The sequence below is a fragment of the Ipomoea triloba genome, chromosome 9, assembly GCF_003576645.1.
Source record: "Ipomoea triloba cultivar NCNSP0323 chromosome 9, ASM357664v1".
NCBI classification, from domain to species: domain Eukaryota; kingdom Viridiplantae; phylum Streptophyta; class Magnoliopsida; order Solanales; family Convolvulaceae; genus Ipomoea; species Ipomoea triloba.
The window spans coordinates 5,726,879-5,749,619 of NC_044924.1; the positions used below are offsets into that span (position 1 = coordinate 5,726,879).

General features: G+C 32.0%; 2 protein-coding genes across 2 annotated transcripts; both read right to left on the minus strand.

Moving 5' to 3' along the window:
• Nucleotides 1–2,654: 2,654 nt before the first annotated feature.
• LOC116029194 lies at nt 2,655–4,853 on the minus strand. The gene is made up of 4 exons (XM_031271098.1): nt 4,396–4,853; nt 3,879–4,287; nt 2,982–3,524; nt 2,655–2,765 (listed from the first exon to the last, which is right to left on the minus strand). The coding sequence occupies exons 1-4, from the start codon at nt 4,851–4,853 to the stop codon at nt 2,655–2,657; spliced, it is 1,521 nt and encodes a 506-aa protein (XP_031126958.1).
• A 2,545-nt stretch (nt 4,854–7,398) lies between these two features.
• On the minus strand, nt 7,399–7,938 carry LOC116029195 (transcriptional regulator TAC1-like). Its single transcript, XM_031271099.1, has one exon. The coding sequence runs from the start codon at nt 7,936–7,938 to the stop codon at nt 7,399–7,401; it is 540 nt and encodes a 179-aa protein (XP_031126959.1).
• Nucleotides 7,939–22,741: the final 14,803 nt, after the last annotated feature.

Genomic DNA, 22,741 nt, shown 5'->3' on the forward strand with positions numbered 1-22,741 from the left:
AACAAAATGTTTATAATTCATAATATTAGTTCATACAAAAATCAATGTTCAAACACAAATGTCAAATTGAAATTACAACTAAACATATTGAAAAAAAAATAAGTCAAAAAGGTTTTAATTATGAAGGGTAAATGATGTCATTTCTTTAAAATAATAAGGTTAAGGATGGAAAAAAAGTTAGGAAGTTACTAGCTTATTTTGAAACGCTAACTTAGATAGCTGGCTGTGTTTGGCATAGCTTATTTAGGAGCTTATAGCTTATTTTAAGCTACTAATAAGCTATAAGCTTTGTTTGGTAATGTTCTCAAAATAAGCTAGTAGCTTAAAATAAGAGCTTATTTTTTGAAACGCTACTTCAGGTAGCTTTTCAAAAATAAGCTAATAGCTTCTTAACTTTTTTCCATCTTTATCCTTATTATTTTATATAAATGACATCATTTATCCATCCCAATTAAAACTCTTTTGGCCTTTTTTCTTCAATATATTTCGTTGTAATTTTAATTTGATATTTGTGTTTGAACAATAATTTTTGTGTGAACTAATTTTATAAATTATAAACATCTTGTTTTACTTTATATATTTTCAAATATATGTTCCTACTTTATATTTTATTAAATTATATTGATTTCATTATTTTATATTTTAATATGTAAACAAACCTATTTAAATTTAAAACTATTCAACTTTTATGAAGATGTCATTTTTAGTCTTTTTACATTTATCAACTTATCAAAAAGCTAATTTTACCAAACACTTTTAAGCATAATAGCTAGCTTGACAGCTCTTCAGATTTCAGCTTCAAGCTTATAACTTTTCAGCTTTCAGCTACCGTTTAAGCTACTGGCTTATTTTAGAAGCATTACCAAACAGAGCTTATAACTTATTAATAGCTTAAAATAAGCTATAAACTTCTAAATAAGCTCTGCCAAACAGAGCCTACAAGTGTAAATAGCGTATACAAGGGTTTTTAGAAGTCAACTTTTCTGGCTTCAAGACACATAATTCTTGAGTTGCCCATAAAAAGCACACCAAAAATACTATACATTGACAAGAAGTCGTTGTGCATGATGAGTAACGTGATGCTATACATCTTCCGGATTTGATGTTTAGCTAACACATTTATTTATTTTGGTTCGATGAACTTTAGGAATGTTTGCTACTTTGCTTCATTAATTTTGAATGGAATTAATCAAAATTAAATTAACTGAATTTTCATTTTAAGGAAACCATACTGTTTACAATTTACCAAATTATATAATTTATTATATATTACAATAATTGATACAATTCAATCATCGTCTACAATCTATACTTTTACAACATTATTATATTGGTTCGTTTTAAAATTTGTATTTGATTAATGGATTTAATGCAAAACTCCTATTTTATAATAATATTTATATAATTAACTTGTAATGTGATTGAAATATTTACATATAGCTAACAAACATAATAAATTTTGTTGTTTTAAACGTTGGTAGCTTGGTATATAGAATTTAGTTTGATAATTGCCACATATATACTTTAAAATTTTAATTTTAAGTGAGAAAAATAATAAGGATATAGCCCTCTAGATACTGGCTTCATTATTTGTGGTTTGATTGTAATTTTTCTTTTCTAGTTGTACATGCTTTATTATTAATTAATAATTCCATTTTTGGTCCTAGATTTATAGGTGACATTCCACTTTTAGTCCTTTTTTTTCAAAACATCCACTTTTGATCCTAGTATTATTGTGGCATGACCATTTTTGGTCCTCCATCAACAAAACAGGTTAAATTTTGTCAAATACAAGAGCATTTCAGTCTTCAATTTTGATTTTGTTTCAAAAAATAAACATAAAAAATATAGCGGGTCAACCTACTTTGTATAAAAAAGATCAAAATGTCATTGTATTTAACGGCAATTTAATGATTTTCTTGACGAAGGACTAAAAATGGTCATGCCACAATAATACTAGGACTAAAAGTGGATGTTTTGAAAAAAAAAGACTAAAAGTGAAATGCCACCTATAAATCTAGGACAAAAAATGGAATTACCTCTTAATATTAAATAGCATATTCGAGTGGTGTCGGAGATTTTTTTTTTTCTAATTTATTTTTCGAAGGAGCGGTGCTGGAGTTTAATTTTCTTTTTAATCTTTCTTCCATGTGGTTGGGCAGTTTCTTGGTAGCTTGAATTGTATTGGTGTTATTGTCGGCAAAATAATTGTGCCACCGCCAGAAATTCATCATTCATAGCAGTGCATAAACACAGTTTTTGTTAGGATCGGATAAGCTTTAATTCTCAACTCTTAGACAGTACTAATAAATTTTTCTAGTCAGCAAAAAAAATTATTTCAATAATTATTACTTGGATTCATTGAATATGGAACTCACTTGATGCATTTATTTTAAATAAAAAAAAAGTATTTTTTTTAAAGAATAAACATATTTTGATTTTATTATATTTAATTCACTGCATCACAATTTCTTTGGGTTCATAGATAGTTGAGTGGCCTAGAAAAATATTAAAGCCCAATTTGGGCCCATCAACAAAGAAGATACATTTTTTCTTTCAAGTAATAAATATACAAAGAATTGAATACAATTCAGTAGTATACAATTGGGTCAACGTAACTGAAATCCCATCGTTCGGTAGACCTATCCTATCAGCTATGGAGGCGTAACTGATTCCCATTGATTGCATCCTCTAAGTTTGACCTGCAAAATTCCCTCCGCCCCATCGCCGTCGTTGACCACCTCGCAGCATTGCCGACGTGGTACCTGTAAATCCAACGTTGTTAGCCCCGAAACGTGCTACTCACTACATATCACAACATTTGACTTGTGATATTATTCATCACAATCAAGTAAGTCAGACTATTAACTTTATAACTATAATGTTAAAAGTTTGACTACAAACAAAATGTAATGTCTTTTTTATGTGAACATGTCCATACTTAAAATACTGACTGTAAATTTCTCTGTTGTTATAGTTACCTTTTTCCATATCTCCCGACTTAAAATTTGCGCGGAGACATTGAATGAGTGAACCAACAACGCAGGTGCATAGTTCTCGTTCTGGCATTGGTTTCCGTCCACTTTTGGCCTCGTATAACTGCTCACGGTGCTACCATTGCCCAAGTTATGAACATGGTTTAGGTAAAACATCAGAGGCTTTTCGCATGGGTCTGAGCTCATTCTACGTACGTCAAAGGTGAAGGGGCCTTCGTTCCATGACTTCCACGTTAAGAATGTCCGGAATGGCGTCGCCAATTCTTTGGCGTTCACCAATGTGGGATAGAGTTGGATTGTGTATCCCCAAGACACTGAAATGGACCAATTTCTGCTAAGGTCGTAGCAGAAACTGTGCTGTAATGTCCGACTGGGGTCTGATTTGTAGGCCTCCACTAATTTCTTCACAGATTCCTCTTGACTAGTGCCCGGAAACAGAGGCTGCACGTAGTCCAGGTGGTGCAGTGATACCAGCGGCGCCACCGGGTGCGCCGCCAGCACCCCGTATGGATTTTGTCTTATGTCCATCTTCACAAGAAAAATAAAGAATTATAGAAAACTTAATGTGACGATAAATATAATATGTGCAGTCCAGCTATCAACTTAGAGTTTTAGTTGTATTGAGCACATGATTCAATTTGGTATAACAATGCAAGAGGTCATGCTTGGAATGTGCAGTCCCAACACAGCTAAGTTGGTTAGGCTTTTGACTTGGTGCCAATCTATTGATTTTTGTTAGGTTTGAACTGATCAGCTATAGGTCCCCAGACCAGTTTATTTCCTTGTGATCTAAGACAACTTTAAGTAGTGATTGAGTTGACTCGTTCCAAAAAAAAAATAGAGATATTGGCGTGAATTTAAAATTTTGTTATTAATTCTGACCTGGTGAAAGCCGAGTTCTTTGGTGAGGGGAACGCCGATTTCACTCATACAGCCACCGATTTTTTGATCGGAACCGTAAAACGCGGCATACCGATCAATGCACCCATCTAAAACCCTAACGAGCACCGCCGCAAGGGCGTAGCTAATGGCGAAACCGCCGCCGCCGTACGCCATCGTGTACGAGTGCACCTGATCTTGCTCCACGCTCTCCGAATTGCTACCGATATAATACATCTGGTTATGATCATACTTGGACAAAACCGCAACCAAATTCTCAGGAAAAAACACCGTGTCATCGTCCCCCATCACCAACCACCTCACGTTCTCCAACCCTAACTCGAAGCTCTCTTTCACGATCCGCGCAATCCGAACCGCCGCCCTCGAACCGTACGGGCAAGTGTACTTAAACCTGCTTTGTTTAATTTGAATTAAGTTCTAATAATGTTGATACTATAAAAGCATATGATCGATCATGGGATATTGGTGTCCTCATTTGAATAGATTTCTATATATTTACCTAGACGTGTCTTGGGAAACCTGGAACCGCGGGGAAGTTTCTGGCCACGATTCATTTTCCGGAGGCCGTTCATCGAGCCAGACAAATCCGCGCGTGACATTTGGTTTCCACCAGGCTTCACAATAATGGCGGCGAAAATTCCACGTCTTGGCGGAGCCGCCAATGCCGAAGAGAATATGGGATATGTTGGTTTCGTGGCTGTGTGCTCTAACGTCGTAGCCAGTACTAAACTCAGAGCTCGTGCTTATGAAGATATTCTGGTACTCTGAACACCCAAACCATTTGGAGAAGGCTAAGAAGGAGAACAAAGATATGGAGCCCACCAGGCAAATTCCTAGGAAACCTTTCATGAAATTGGTGAAAGCATCTGTTGTTATTCTGAGGGTTTGGAAGGGAATGTATTTCCAGGGCTTTAGAGGGTCATGAAAGGAGTCTTGGTGTGGCTGATGATGAGACATTTTTAGGGTTTATTGTTTGATGTAATCTTCAAGGACGACTCTAATGGCTTACTGAAATGTAATGGAAACGAAACAGTTTCCTTTTTTGTACGTTTTGTCAATTAAGATTTAAGATCTTTTTGCTTTGGATAGATGTTTATTTAATTTATAAGGGTTGCATTAACATCTATATCTCAATTAATGCCGCATGGGAGTGGGGGTATTTGTCAATTTTGACCTTTTTGGGGTTTTGATTTTCTTGATTGGGTAGGGGTCAAGTTATGGAGTAAGATGTCATTTCACTTCTTTTCTTTTGTATTTATTTGTATTTGGGAAGGAGAAGATCTTCAATTGATATCCTGCTAATACTGAGCTTGATTAAATAACTGATAGACAATGGCGTTATATATATAAATTAATTCATTCATTAATGGAAGTTGTAGTATGTAAGGGACTTGTTTGTAATAACAAATTGTGATTCTCAAAGGAGTGGTGGAGATCACCTGGAGCATTATGCAGGGATGCATGTTTTGATTATCTGTCAAAGTCATGGAATTATTGGTTTAATATAATAGAGCATTCAAACTTAAAGAAGACAACTCTAGGACATTTATTGTGACTTTTTGATATTATAAATTATTTTGAGTGTGAATAAGACTAATCGATAGATTTATTATATTTGATGGTATAATTAAGTTTGAAAGTTCTAGGGAAAATGGTCGAATAGACTCTTAAACATTATACAAGAAGGAGGCCGTTTTGGGTTTCCGGTGTTTTTTTCTTTTTCTTTTTTCTTTCTTTCTGTCTTTTTATTACTGTCCAGGATGGCGGTCAACGATGGTATAGTTATCAGTAACCTATTAGTTACCTGCTAAGTGGATTTATTTGATAGATTTTATGAAGTTGAAGTACTTAATTGCACCAACAAAGCACACAATTCAATATAATTCTAAGTAATAAATATCTAATTAAAGGAAAATAATAACATATATGATTTTTTTTTATCTAAACTCAACACAAATTGAGATTCAATTGTTAACATTAAGTTGATATTGAATGTTACAATGCATGCAAAATGAAATGGTGATGAGTTTCATATAGGTTTTGGACATACAAATTATCCTACATTGTTTCTTTATACTTGCATAGTAATGTTTGAATGACACAATCCTCCCCAGTAACTCTAATCTTATATTATTAACCTTCCATTAATCACTTTGAGTTTCTAATTGTGCATATTCTATTAACCTCTCATGTTGCTAATTTCTCCCACTTTCCCACCCAAACCATTATATTCCTGTATGACAAATATAGAAATTCTCATGTTTCCCACATACTCCATCCAAAAGTTATCATAACTCGTTCTAGGAAAAGAAAACATGTTTTTATTTTGTATAAATCCTAAAGAGTTATGCTTCTCTCATCTTCAAAAGTCAATTTGCAAATCTAGTTTAGCACTATGTAAAAATAAGCTATAACCGGATGCTAAAAGTTATAGGTAGTAAGGAAGACATAACTTTATTTTTGTTGAGCATATATAATATATAAACATAAATGTGTAATTCAACTATAAGTTTTGGTGTAGTTGAGATGGAGCACATGCTTTAATTTGGTTAGTCTTAACTTTTAGTTGAGATAGAGTACATGCGTCAATATTTTCTTATATTTATCTAACAGTCAACGTTATAACAAAATACAATGTAATAACCGTAACATTAAGGTTGGAAATTATAAATTCTACTACATAATGTGGTTTACTTTAACTAATAATTTAATTCATAGCCAAGTTTAGGTCCCTTAATTATGAATCTACCATAATCCAAAAATTTTAAACTACATTATTAATTCATAATTTTTCCATTTATACAATCAGTGCCACAGTGTGATTGGATCTTCTGATCAAGAACAAATTCCATCTCCTATAAAAAGCCTTCCTAATTCGAATACATTTTAAAGCGGGCCTATGTATAGTTTCCTAAGTGATTAAAATGAAATCTAACACATACTTTTGCAGTTTAAAAAAAAAAAACTAATTAATCATACCTATTGTCGTCATATTCTCTACCTAATTAAATTCTTAGTTTACACTTGCTATATACTTGTCTGATTTTTCCATGAATATATTCAAATAATTAGGCATGCATATATGTATAAGAATTGTTGTTACACTTTCTGAATGAAATTCAAATAATGATGAAAAAGACAAAACCTATGAGTAATGTAAGAAAACGTGCATATATGGTACCTTTGCAACATTAATTCCTCAGTACACATCATCTGGTCGCTAGTTACTGCAAATTTTTCTCCTCATGTAAAAATATCTTTGCAACATTAAATCCCTGCTTCCAACGGACAACTTGAATTAGACTGACCCCGAACGTAGCACTGTATCTTCTGACAATATCATTAACATTATAATCTAAAAGGAGAGATTGATGAAATTAATTTGTGAGAAAAAATATGGCAAATAATAAATGAACAAGTTTATGTATTACTATATCATGCAAATATATATCGTACGTGTTGTAAAAATTCTGAACATAATTATTATTGTTGCTTTGTATAACTAGTGTTGGCTAATAACTTCGTTGATCGGCGGGATGTTCACCACTGAATCGTGTTCCTGAGGCTCTACTCCTAATCGGAGCTCCAGGTCCAACGCCGGCGACGCTGACGGTGAACCGTCGTCGCTCAACTGCACACTGCGACTCTCCTTTCCGTTGTTAGCCGCCGGCGATGGGATCTCAACGAACAAGGGTAAAAGCAAAAGATCTTCCCTTCCATTAGCTTTCCCTTTCTCTTCCGGCGGCCGCTCCGGGGGACTACCGGCAGGCTGTTCATCACCGGAATCAACGCGCTGCGGCGGCGACGGAGAATCGTGATGAGCGGAGACGCTGAGGGAAAGCAAGTTGTTGTCGCCGGAAAACTCGCGAAGCTTGGCTCTATCTTTCCGGTGGATGTTCATGTGGCCTCCTAACGCCTGTGCATTAGAGAAACCTCGCTGGCAAAAGGTGCAGCGGTACAGCCTAACGCGGCCCAGGCCCTCCTCCGAGACGCTCCATCTCAGCTGCTCCGATTTCTCGACGTTGATTGGATCAATTTCCATGCACCTTCCCTACCGGTTTCAATTCAGCCCAGAGATAATATAATCGTCCACGTGATAGCTAAGCTAGCTTCGCCGGCCGGCCTTTAGCTTAGCTTATTAGCTTTGATATATGTAGAAGACAACAAAAGGGTGGGTCAAATGGTCGGCAATTCAAAACAGGATGTTTTAGTTGAGATGAAGAGGCATGCTTGATTTCGTATTAACCAGGTTAACTATCTCCTTAATGCCTCTGCTAATGATAGCGATATGGGTATCAAGTATGAACAAGCTAATATTTTAACACAACCACCAAGAATTTTATTTCTTCTTTTTCTTATTATTATTTATCTATTTTACACCTTAATTTTTGTTGCTACTATGATTCTAATTAATATTTGATAAATTACTCCATTTATATATAACACAATTCTCTCGCCCCTATTATTCTATTAACAAAATTCAAGCAAGAGTTAATCAAGTTGTTGACTTGATAATAACAAGATTACAAACTCAGCTCTAAATGGGATGGGAGTAACCAATTGATCTTATTGATTTGAAACCGTCAACCTGTAATGACTACTAGTTTTTATTGTTACTTAAAAAAAATTTGTATATATTTATTTAACTATTTTTCCCCACATCAATATAATGTAATGTCCCTTTTAAACAATATAGTACGGAGTACGACTTGTTAATCAATACTTGAACAACATTGATTGAGAGGACAGAAGTATTTCATTATTCTCCTTTCGGGAAACTTTTAATATATATTAATACAACATTTACTTTGTATTTAAAAAATAACAGTTATATTATAATTGTTACGCAACATCAATTCATTAAATTCCACTCATATATGCAATGCTAACTAATATAATTATATTGCTTCATTAGAACTAGTGAGATTTATTTAAAAAAAAAAAAAAAGAACTAGTGAGATTTAAAACATTATCCCGTTATATAAAAAAAATTTGGGAAACAAAAAATATCTTAAATAAATTATATATATATTTTATCATCTTGAAAAACTTAAAAATTAGAAAATTTATATACCACGAAGCTAGGTTTGATTAATAATTGGGCGGTTACCGATTGAGCCGCCTTCTATGGTCTCTGTCCATGAGATGACGTACGATTTAAAGAAGCATGGCATTCGATCAGATCCAAGGTACTAAATAATGCCATGCGCGACGCGCACATGGAACTTATGTGGTCATATGGCCTCATTATACTGTTACCGCACATTTTATATATATATATATGGATGGGTTCAGGTGCGGGTATATCTTTCCGTACGGTATTCACTTTGAGCATTAAAATTGTGCATCTTAAGTACAAAAACTACGCACTTTAAGTTAAGAATACAAACCACGCACCTAAGGTTTTAAAATGACGCATTTTAAGTTTCAAGCACTCACGCACCTTAACATACCACACACATTAAGCATACATATCACACACCTTAATAAGAAAAACAACGCACCTTAAGAAGGTAAAGCACGCACCTCAAGCTTTAGGTTCACTCACCTTAAGTTTCAACGTAACACTCACACACTTTAAACATACAAATAACGCACATTAAGAAGGAAAATCACGCACCTTAAGAAGAAAATTATGCACTTAAAGCCACAGCACGGAAAACACCCCACCGCACGAGAACTGAATTATATATATATATATATATATGTATGTATATGTATGTATATATGGTAAGGGTTTAGGTGCGGGATTGCTCCCAAGTAAAAAATGGAGTTAGTTCGGAACCATTGATCAAATCTAGATCAATGACTCAAATCAATGAGAATTTAAAAAAAAAAAAAAACACCCATGTCCTCAGTTAATGTTTTCATCTGAGCACCTGGGATGACAGACAACCTAAAAGAATTAATGAAATTGTTTAAAAACTTAATAAAATTTCATTTTTTCTTAAAAAGGAAAAACAAAATACCTTAAGAAGGAAAACAAACCACGCGCCTTAATCACAAAAATAAACAAATAAATAAAAACCTTACGAGCAAAAACCACGCACATAAAGTTTTTAAATGGCGCACCTTAAGCACACAAACCACTCATCTCAAGGTTTAAAATTGCGCACCTTAAGTACACAAACCGCACACCTTAACATACAAATCGCGCACCATAAGAAGGAAACTCACGCACCATAAGAAGGAAAATCACGCACCTTAAAAAGGAAATTCACACACCTTAAATTTGACGTAGATGCAAAAAGATCAAATTGCCACCGTAGATTTTTTTAATCACTGTTAATCTTGAATGTTGATTTAGACAAAATCAATGGCTCAAATTTAACCGCACCTGAGACCATCAACCGCACGGGAACCCGTTTATATGTGTGTGTGTGTGTGTGTGTGTGTATGCTCAAATGCGGCTAGACCTTAACATGTGATCATATCGACTTTCATACTCTAGGTGCATAAATTTAAAGCTTAAAGCGCATTATTTTCCAGCTTAATTAAGGTGCATAAGTTCGAAATTTAAGGAGTATCAGTTCGAAACTTAAGGTGCATCAGCTCAGTACTTAAGGTGCATTAGTTCGAAACTTAAATGCATCGCTTCAACACTTAAAGTGCATTACTTCATAACTTAACGTGCATTAGTTCAGTATTAAGGTGCATAAGTTCGAAGACTTAAAGGTGCATAAGTTCGAGACTTAAGGTGCTTCACTTCGAGACTTAAGTTGCATCGGTTTAGAGCTTAATGTGCATCAGTTCGAGACACTTAAGATCATTCACATCCATACTGTCAGGCAAGCCGATTTTAAAAAAGAAATAAAATTCCTTCATTTTGAACCGTTGATCTAATCTAGATCAACGGCTCAAATCTCACCCCATTTTTCACCTAAGAGACCCTTCGCATGTGAAGCATCCCATATATATATATATATATATATATATATATATATATACGCTCATTTTAAAAGTTTATAATATTTATGAAAATGACCCCGCTCATTTTTTACTTGATTTCTCATCCATCAGATCTTGCAGATCAATGGTTTAGATTTGTCCTCACATCCACACCTAAAGAATTGTTCTCACCAGAATAAAAATCTAATATATATATATATATATATATATATATATATATATATATATATATATATATATATATACGTCATTTTAAAGTTTATAATATTTATGAAAATGACCCGCTCATTTTTTACTTGATTTTCATCCATCAGATCTTGCAGATCAATGGTTTAGATTTGTCCTCACATCATAAAGAATTGTTCTCACCAGAATAAAAATCTAATATATATATATATATATATATATATATATATATATATATATATATATATATTTATTTATTTATTTATTTATGCTCTCATATGAGTATGGAGGCGCAGAATGAAATTAGAAACTAATTCGAGCCATTCTAATTCAAATATTTGAACCAAAAGCAACTACCTTAGATCACCTGATTCACGTTATACCTATAGCATTCATCGAATATCACTACTAATCAGGGATAGGTAGATCTTTAAATGGTGCATGTAATTAGCCCAAGTTGGCAAGTTGTAAGTAATCATTGGCTACTCTTCAACTAAACTCTTTATTGTTAAACGGTTTACTTCTTATTATGTATTTTTTTTTTGAAAGCAAACCATACGGTGTATTAAATCATACCCAAAATAAAGTCAGGTGGGATTGAATCCCAGTACAAAAAATTGGCTTGAGAATAAGCCATAGATGCCAGAGTGTGAGCACCTAGATTAGCAGACCTAGGTACAGAATTTACTAAGCAACGAGGAAAAGTTGATATAAGTGCCCTTGAGGCTTCCACAGAAAAAGCAACATAAGAGAGAAGTTCGTGTTGGGATGACGTCAGTAGTCGGTGAAGAGCTCCAAGCGATCCAAACCACGGCCCTTGAGCCAAGAGAGGACCTCTTTACATGCCATAGCTTCCGCCATTAAAGGGGAGAAGCAACACTGCAAAGGCAAATTACCTATGACTCCATGAGTTCCTTATATTTTAGTGTTTTGTTTAATTCCTAAACTATAGAATTTTGTTCAATTTAGTCTTTCTACCTTAATTTTGTTCAATTTAGTCCATGTACTTTAAAAAGTGAAACAATTAAGTCCATGTCCACTTAATCACTTTTTTATCTTGTTAATTTAGTGTAAAGAATGATTAAATACCATTATAAAATGAGATTTGTAGAAAATTTTAGTTGTATTACAGCATTTTCATAAATTGTAGAACAAATTGATAACTAAAAGTTTTTAAATTTATATTAATAAAAAATTAATAATGATTATAAGTTTGTAATATTTTAATTTATTCTGGTCTATACTATTTTAATAATGGATATTTTTATATTTTGTACATATTACATATTAGTTTATCAAAAAGTATTAACATTAATAAAATTTTATTTATGTATTGTAAATGTCTTTATTAATTGGCGTGCCTGTTCTGCCCTGTTTATACTGTACTGTAAATCAACTGAACCTATTTTCATTAATAACACTATTAATTACCAAATGATGATCAAAATCCTTGCACGCTTGGAGACTAATCCTAGGTCAACTACATTTTTTAGTTAGCCCCCTTTGTCATTGCCTTCCATATTTTGTTTTTGTTTTTTGTTTTTATCAATTAATAAGTCTAAACTCTCTCATCAAATAAATTAAGAGTTATGTTAGATGACAATTTGGACAATTTACTTTAGTATCCTACCATTGAAACGTAGCATTAATTGCTACGTAAATATATATAAAAAAAATAATGTCACACATTCACTACTAGTTATCACTTTTGATATAGTGGCATAAATGAACAGATGCTACAATGTCATAGGGTCAGTTGTATAAAAAAAAAATGTAACAAGTTTAGGTTTGAATCACGTACTTCAACCGTCTCTTATCAAATCTACGAAAATATTGAAACAAAATATGGATTCGTAATTTATCTTATTAATTTAAAGTTGTTTGGCAAAAGGCAGACAAGAAAGAACCCTTTAGGAGCCTGCTTGATCTTCAATTCCAAGGGAGTTGGTGGTTATCTTTGTACCAACTTTCTGAAAAGTCTTATAATTTAATTAGAATTATTATCAACTTGTAATTTTATTAGTTAAATTCTGATGGGCATGTGGTTTCCAAACTTTGGGTTTGACGAATATAATAGTTAAGGTATACGTATTACTTTTAAGAAAAAAAAATATTTATCAACGAAAAAAATGTGTAAATAAATTTTTGAAATGTATATATATGTATTTGATTTATCAAACTGGTTTTTAAATTTATAAATTTTTTGTTGGCTTCTTTTAAATCTTTACATAATTTTAAAGAGAGACAATTCTTATTATTTCTGATAGTTTTTCTGATGGAAGGTAATGTGATATAAATTTAAAGACTATACTTACAACTAAAGGATTATGATCATTATTATTTAAAACAAAAATCAGTTAAATTAAGTAGTCTGCAAAGTTGTGAATAATTTAAGGTTAAAAACTTACTCGTGATTGAGACTTTAAATTAATTAATCTCTTTGGTCGAATGTGGTGAAGCCCTAACATCCTTGAAAAGATGATAAAGCATGACAGGTTCAATATATATATATATATATATGGTGAAGAGCATGTCGCATGATAATATTATGCCATGTTTGATGTAGACACTTCTACTAAATCCAACAAAATTAGTCATGCCCAAAAGGATAATGAATGCACGTTGTCTTCTCACATGCGGATCCGAGCGTCATAAACAGAATAAAAATTAGGGAAGATATTAAGAATTATCTTTTTATAGATTGTGATCAATGATGTTTAACTTTTTCTATTTTAAGGTCTTAAATTTTTCAAAATTTGCTTTATATATGTATAGATCAAAATTACAATTTAGTCATTGGGGAATTGCTAGGCCTGGTAGTTGTAAGATCTTGATCGACAGACCTTGTAGTTTGAGTTTTATAGTTGATAGACTAGTTATACGTACAATTGGCAGATCTTGCTCGGTAGATCTTTCACATGGGAATTCATCAGATCTTGCTCTTTTGTTCAATTCGGTAGACCCTAGTGTTCGACACCATCAATAGAGCTAATCGGTAGACCTGAATTTCCCTTGAAGTTTAAGTTAACAATAGTCCAATCAGTTCAAGTGTTAAGGTTTCAATCTGGCAGATGCCTCATCATCTTACTATGACTGAAATCAGAAGAAGTATTGAAGTTATAAGACACACCGGATCTTTTTATGCATTAGATCCTAGCTTAGGTTTACCATCAGCAAAAGTCAGTACAAGAAATTTTCTTTGTCATTTAATTTACTGAAAATAGTTGTTGGACACTTTTTTTAACAGGGCGTTTGGTTGGGAGGAGGGAATTAGGGAGGAAAAGAATTGTAATTCGGTGGAATTGCAATTCAGTGAATAAAGTAGGAATTGAAATTACAGTGTTTGGTATGCAAGAATATGAGTACAAGAAATTGAAATGTAAGAAGTGACAAAATGACTAAAGTGCCCTTATATAGTGTAGTAGTGGTAGTAGTAGTAGTAATAATAATAATAATAATAATAATAATAATAATAATAATAATAATAATAATAATATAATTTCACACAATAAACAAAATACACATCTTATAATTTTGCTTATATACAGAATTCACACTTCCTAAATCATACATACACTTCATATATATACAGAACCAGAGATAGAGATGAGAGAGATCAGAGCTGGAGACATGGACTGTAAAGCAGGGGCAAAATAGTCTTCACAATACTTTATTTTCTCCCATTGACCACCAAATTGTAATTCTTAGGGGGAGGCATGAATTGTAAATCAACAAAGGGAGGGAATTGCAATTCGGCCGAATTGCAATTCCCTTCAACCAAACACCGTAATTGTACGTTTCATTAAATTCAAATTCAATTACAGCCTAATCACGCCCAACCAAACGGGTTGTAAAGGATTCCTAACTACGAGTTAGCTTTTGAAAAGTAGCAAACATGATTTTTAAACCTACAACATAACAATTAGAGGCATTACGTTCACCTAAAAGAGAATTGTTTTACCCAAAGGTCAACGACATGCATGTTGCGGAAAATAAAGAGATGTCAACTGTTGGATACTTACAATCCCAGAAGGTGCTAACAAAAATATTTCAAAATCAAATTTCAGTCACTCAACTTTATATATAGAGCACCTCCTAAAACATAGAGAAAGTTAAGAACTATGAACGAACAAACTTAGAGCAAAAATTTAATGGAATACATAAGTCATTTTTCAGTCCTCAAATGCTTCAAAGAATTGCCTAAGATTCTATCCCGTTAGTCTTTAAGAATAAAATTTCCTTGTTCTAAGGATTTGAAGATTTCTCCCTAAGGCAACTTGATAACCCAATCGAATCTTTTTGAAAGAGCTAACATTTATGGAGATGTTTTTGATGATAAGTTGATACTTTTTTATATAGTAGATTTAGATTCGAATTTTAGCAATTATATTCAATCCCTTCACTGTATAAAAAATAGGCTAGAATTGGTTGTTTAAATTGTGTGTTACAATTAACATTCTCATGTCAAAATCAAATATAACATTTGTTATTACATCAAGAATTATAACAAATAGTACATATGCAATTATATTTTCTTCTACATGTATAACAATTAGTATCTTACATTATATAATGAAGGCATACTAAAGACATGATACTAGATTTAGTTCTTCAAACCTCAGTCCATGAATAAATAATTATTTTTAATTGTAAATTGTATAAATAAATTGTTTGGAAGAAAAAGTACTACATATATATTTTCAACTTTTAAAGTCAACTTAATAATGAATCTATCTTAAGTGATTTCACTCTCTAGATGACCTCACGAGTGTTAAGTGTAGTATTATAGAGTTTGGGTTGGGCCAATGGAGCAATATAATCCCAATCCAATTTGGGCTGTGCTTATTTCTAAACAAATTCAAAGTCTAGTTAACCATTTTGTCACATCTGCGTATTTGGTCTTATTACACAGACCAATTCACATATAATGATATTTGCTTTTATTCATATTTTAAGGCCCATATAACCTTAAACAATTATTTATATCGTTAAGTTTAAAAATCTATCTTGAGTTATGTAGATTTTTTTAATGAGAAAAATTCATATCTGGTTACGAAAGTTAGTTAAGCAAGAAACTCAAGTACTTGAATGCTGGATGCTTTTATTCTACACTTGGATACCTCACCTGGATGGCTTACAAATGAGCCCCTATGACCACATGCTCAATGGATGGTAGAGATCGATTTGATCATACGGCTATGGTTGCTTCTCTAGAATCCTCTAAAATTATCTATACACATAGGAGGACTCTATAGAATTTTAGAATATTCTAAGCATTCCTACATTCTCTAGCTAGTATGTACAAGTTAAGGCTCTAGATTATTCCGTAACCTATGGGAAGCTATGTACAGCTCCTAAAAAAATCGGGAAGGATGTAACAAACCTCGGCGAAGTGTTCACGTATTTCAAAAATGTGTAGGAAAATGCCCTGCGCATTACACTCAGACTCTATATATCAAGACAACATTGAGTAAGATGTTAAAAGTAAATTAAATTGAAAGAGGTCCACCCCATTTCATCGATGTCCATATGTATAATATTTCTAATTTTGATTTTATAGGAGTGCGTATGATTTACGGCCCATAAATCAACGGCGAGTAATATGATAACAGAGCCAAAATGGACAGCTTGAGCAGAAAATAACAATCAAATCATTAGCGGTAAGTTTGAGACTTTAGTGTTCAAACGTGAAAAGACAGTTTGAATTATTGTTGGAGAGTCTTTAGTAATTAAACCCTACCACAATCCAATCAATGTCACCTCACAAATATTAATGCCCATTTCTGACTCCTAATTTGAAATCCTCTCACTCTCAACTACCGTTACGTTTACTCAGTCTTACCAGTTATTCAAGTTGTATAAAACTTGACAATAATTTTTATTTAATTTTTGTTTTATATCGTCAAGTATACTTAATAGCGAACAACTTGATTCATAGTGTATTAATTCTTTTAATGACTAGTAGATATATTATTACGCACTAAATAAATAATAATATCTTAATAATTTATTAATTAATATTATTGTGAATCAGACCTGTTATTTAAGTTGAATAAAACTTAATAATATCTGTGTTTTATCTCTTATTTAGTTTACGTTTTATATGATAACTCTATCGTCAAGTATACTTAATAGCGAATAGCATGACTCATAGCTAGTGCTTATTCTCTGAATGACTAGTAGGTGTATTATTACGCACCAAATATGTATTAATATTAAAGTAATTAAAAATGAATATTATGAATCAGAATTAATTAATTAATCATTATCTCACTAAGAGTTGTAGACTCCTCTCTCTCTTTCAGGTTTTAAAATTGATTTGGGGGGACAACTTGGGAATAAAGACATTCGAGTTAAGTAGAATCTGATAATATCAAACAATTCCCCATGCAATTAAAAATTCAATGTTAGGGAAGAGTTGGATGTTGTCTGATTTTTTTGGAATTTTTAATGAATTGTGATGATGACATATTTTACAATGATTTTTAACATATAGTTATCCATCAAAATGTGTCCAAACATGTGTTACACTGAGCAGCTTTTGGATGAAGCTGATCCAACAACCAAACTGGATTTCTTTTTAACAACTTGTATTAATTATTTTATTTTTCTTGTATTATCTTATCCTTCCAATTCATCACTGATTGATTTAATTTCGGTCTTTTTTTTTTTTTTAATTTTCAAACTTCACTGATTATTTTATTTCCTCCATAGATCAGACACAGCAACTTGAGTACTCATACCATGCAAGATTTTATTAAGCTCCCCTATTTTTTAAAATTATTATTATTATTATTTTGTTTATCATGGATTACAAAAAGGTTAACAGTTCTTCTCTTACATGAAGACTAGAAGAAACTATATATCTGATCTACACTAAGGTAAACTTATGGAAAGGTGTTTTTTGTTTGCATTTATTTGGACTAACTAATCCTTGTTCAACTATTCCCTCTTTAATCAATTCTATATGCTTTTAACATAGAAACGGTCCTTGTTTTGGACATTCTCAAATCATCTTTGCAAGTTTGTGGCTTGTGAATTGCGAACAATATAATGTTAGATGTTAAAATGATCGAAATTATTGAAAGTGAAGATTTAGGGGGTGTTTGGTAAATAGTTGTTAATTGTTAGCCGTTACTCATTAGTTGATTAGGTTATTGGATTTGACTAGTTGATAACATTAGCTGATTGTACGTAATAAAATTAAAAAGTGTTTGATAAATTAGATGTTAGCTGATTACATGCAAATTGACTTTCTCAAAAAAAGCTTATTGAAAAAATTGTTTTGCGCAGCTTTTTGAATTTTAATATTTTAGAATAATAAGTTGTTTCAAAAAAACTAATTAATCAAACACTCATATTAATTGTTTAACCAAGTCAAACAATTATTAGTGATCAAATAAGTCAAAACTGACAGATAAGCTAACCATGTTACCAAATACCAAACATGGCCGTAATTTAGCTTTATTACTTTCCTTTTTTAGTCGATTTTCTTACTAAACAAACAAACAGATCACATCATCTTCTGGAATGGAGTCAAAATTTCTGGGCCACAATGGCGCGATGCTATTATATATATAATAATTAATTAAAGTTTAAAACAGTATGCATGAGAAGATGCTTCGATTCATAGTCAAATGCAATGGGACATTCAATTAATATTTTGACTGTCCAATTAATTCTTTGTTAATATATAGAGTGTTTTTTCCACTTTTGGTCCTATGACTTTAGTGTTTCCGTCAATTTAGGTACACGACTTTCATTTTGCCACTTTTAGTCCTTGACTTTAATTTTTTTGCCACTTTTAGTCCTTGACTTTGATTTTTTTTCCACTTTTAGTCCTTTCGGTCACCTTAGCGACAACTTTTAATCGAAATCAACAAATTGTTGTGCCATTAATGGTAAATAACGTTTAATGTATTTAGAGATTTATCAATAGACAATTTTACACTTAATGGCACAATATTTTATTGATTCCAATTAAAAGTTGTTGCTTAAAAAGCGAAGCAGAACAAGCAAATAACGTTTCTTTTTCCTTTTTTTATTTGATTTTATTTATAAATATATTTAAAACTTTATCAAAATACACTTTTACCCTTAATGGCACAACAATTTGTTGATTTCGATTAAAAGTTGTCGCTCGGATGACCGAAAGGACTAAAAGTGGAAAAAAAAATCAAAGTCAAGGACTAAAAGTGGCAAAAAAATTAAAGTCAAGGACTAAAAGTGGCAAAATGAAAGTCGTGACCTAAATTGACGGAAACACTAAAGTCATAGGACCAAAAGTGGAAAAAACTCATATATATATCTTCTTACTTATGGACATTAATCAGCTGTAGTGGACTTGCTGGCTTCAATATTCAATCACTTGGATTCAAATAAATCCATGGATGAGAACAATTCCCAATTGTTTGATACTTGGAACAACCCTGCATTACACTATATTTAATTTAAATATTGTTAATAACAATCAAATTTTGATTACTTCACATAAATATAAAGAATTCTAACCGTTACACTACAATATTCGATCACTTGTTAAAAAATCTCTTTCCTAAAGGTACATATTTTATTTTTTATTTTTGGGAAAAAAATAAGAGAAATTTTTTTTATGCGCGAAAACGTTTAGGGAGGAATGATTTAGCATCTTGGTCACGTTTCAACATTAGAAGTTTCTTTGAAATGTTCCGAGACTAATTTTGTAATTAAAAAAAGAAAACTTTAGAGCATATTGTTCTTTGTGTTTATCCTACATTTTTTGTTAGATGATATGACAATGAAAACTCAAAATCAATACCAAAGGGTTGAGGGTGTGAAGTGGGCTGGTAAATCTAGATCTTGTATAATAGCTCGCAAATCACACAAGAGATGTAGCGAATGTCCAAGAGGGTGTTGACAAAAAATGTCAGGATTAAATGTCTATCACTATGTCAAAAGTTATAGTTAGTAGCGAATGCATAACTTCAATTTATTTTTATGCTTATGTAGCAGTTAGCACCACATTTCATGGTAGGATGCTAGACGCGGCCTCCGAGCCGCACCCCAACAATCCCATCCCAGCTAGCTAGCCTCAACTGGATCAAGCATATAGTTTACCATTACTCTAAAATTTATAACTAGTTGTGAAGTTGCATTCTATATTTTCTTATACGTGCGTAGTAGTTAGCGTCGGGTCAAACTCATCCCTCAACGCCAACACCCAACGAAAAATTAAACTCATATATATATATATATATATATATATATATATATAGAGTTAATACCCAATATAGTCCTCGACTATAGTGGTTTTACTCAATTTAGTCCTAAATGACTTTTTGTGCTTAATTTAGTCCTCGAATTTGATGGTTTTACACAATTTAGTCCTCTTATTAAAAATTCTGTTAGTTGACTGTTAGAAATAGGGCCATAATGGTAATTTCTCATCATTCATCCCATTTGGGATGATTCCTTATTCTTCCCCTTATTCAGATCAACGCAAAAATGCAAATTTTCATACCAAATCAACTTCAACTCTAAATAAATAAATACAGAGTAAATAAATATTTGGGTATAAAGATTTACATTTTTGCGTGGATTTTAATAAGGGGAAGAAGCAAATGGGACGAAGGATGAGAAATTACCATTAGGACCCTATTTCTAAGTGTCAACTAGCAGAATTTTTAACAAAAGACTAAATTGGGTAAAACCATCAAAGTCGATGACTAAATTGAGCACAAAATGTTATTTAGGACTAAATTGAGTAAAACCACTATAGTCGAGGACTATATCGGGTATTAACTCATATATATATAACATTTAGATAATGAGAGTTATGTTCTACCCATTCATTCATCCTAGACATATCCTACCTTTCAAATTTGTTGTTTCTCAGTACACTTTGTCTCATTTCCTGTAATGTAAAACAATTCTTATTTATTAAAAAAGAAAAGAAAAAGAAGAAAACTTAATTACAGGTGACAGCAATACATGTATAACTGTAACCATGCACCGATTTGTTGTTGGTGTAACGTAAAGACGACATTGAAAGAAATGTATGTTTTTCCTTTGCTTGTGACACGGTTTTGCAAATTAAGGTGGAAAGTCAGAAAAGAAGTAATGCTCCTATTAATGACCTCTGATATTGTCTTGAGTTGCGCCTCGAATAGGCTCCAATTTGCCGGAAGATTAATTTATAGCTGTCAACACGTACCACGGCAGAATGTTCATCGTCAACCAACTGGATGGCAACTCCGGTCCTTCTCTTGCCAGACTGGAGATTGAAAACTTTTATTTGCTTCATCAATCTGTGCTTATTTAGTTTTTTTTTTTATAGTACTAATGACTCTGTTACAAATCTACAATGTAGTATCTGTTTGTATATACTTTCTCAACTTATTGAAACACAAATAGTCAATACCGCCTTACTGGGACTCGAACTTATGACCTTCCATTTGAGAGAGTCATTTTGTGTTTATTTAGTTTAATTTTCTGTATTTAACAATAATAAGTAATTATTATTGTTAAATATCATTTTATTCTCTCTATTTGTTTAGTAGCATGTGATGAGTGCTAATATATTGTGTAAAAGAAAAATATTATGATAAAAGCAGACTTATAGTTATGTTGATATTGGATTATAGCTAGAATGTCCATTGGTATGATTGTTCTTCGTCTCTTGTCACGTACATTATTTATTCTCTCGCCAAAGAAATCAACTTATATTCTTCATTATTGATGGCTTGTCTAACTGAAGAGAGCTCATTTTTGTTTTATTTTGTGGCAACATAATTATATTGTTTTCAAATTTTTTGTATAGGGGTCCATTCTATTATTGGATTGAGCAATCTCCATTCCATGTTTTATTGGGTTGATGGAGTGATATCTTATCTTTCATAGTATAGATTTATTTTAGTAGCAGGAATAGAAATTAATTAAGGAATTTGACAAACTATACTGTCTACAAGCACAAGTAATTGTATTTAACATCAAAATTTTGAGGGAGGAAGTAAAAGTGAGTAGACTTTGAGAGTTCAAGTAATATTTTTTTTAAATGATAATATATAAGAAATTTTATCCATAACCTATTCTGTCAACCAAAAGGTTAGGTTTTGCGTGTAGGGTTCAACAAAAATATCATTCATCATAATTAATACATACCCACAGAAAGGTGGCACCTTATTTCAAGCATATCAATTACATAGTTATGAACACCTTCTTTTTTATTTTTTATTTTTTGTCATCATGCAATTCAACCGGTGGAATCAGATGATCTCACTTTGTGTGGAAGTATTCTCATCAACATACTCACAAGATGGTCTTTGATGGCCCTACTCGATTGATTTTATATATGTATAGTAGGATATGATCTTATATTATAAAATATGTGTATTTCACATATTAAAATTTCTCAAATGTCTTTTATTTGAATACTTCTTAAAGAAAATTAAAAAAAAATATTTAATCATATAAACTTAGTTGAGAAAAGAAAAATAATAATAACATCATGTAAAAAAAAATGCCTAGATTTTTATTTTTGACAAAAACAAAACATTGTAAAATTAAATAGGACAAAAACTTGTGTGAGGCATCTCACTAATCCTTGTCCGTGAGACGGGTTGGGTCAAGATGAAAATGTAATAGTTATACTGAAAAATGTAATACTAATCACGAATAAAGTGTTTGTTAATCATAAAGAAAAGTGTATCAGTTTGGAAAATAATGTAATACTTATACATTTTTATTTAAAAGTATTAAGAAGTACATTTTTC

Bases quoted from the DNA above. Each gene is read 5' to 3' on its own strand.
- LOC116029194 (XM_031271098.1), bottom strand. From the start codon at position 4,853: ATGTCTCATCATCAGCCACACCAAGACTCCTTTCATGACCCTCTAAAG. The intron at 3,525-3,878 runs GTCAGAATTAAT...TTTCTTGTGAAG, and splicing joins AAGAACTCGGCTTTCACCAG to ATGGACATAAGACAAAATCC. The intron at 2,766-2,981 runs GTAACTATAACA...TTGGATTTACAG, and splicing joins GTCGGGAGATATGGAAAAAG to GTACCACGTCGGCAATGCTG.
- LOC116029195 (XM_031271099.1), bottom strand. From the start codon at position 7,938: ATGGAAATTGATCCAATCAACGTCGAGAAATCGGAGCAGCTGAGATGG.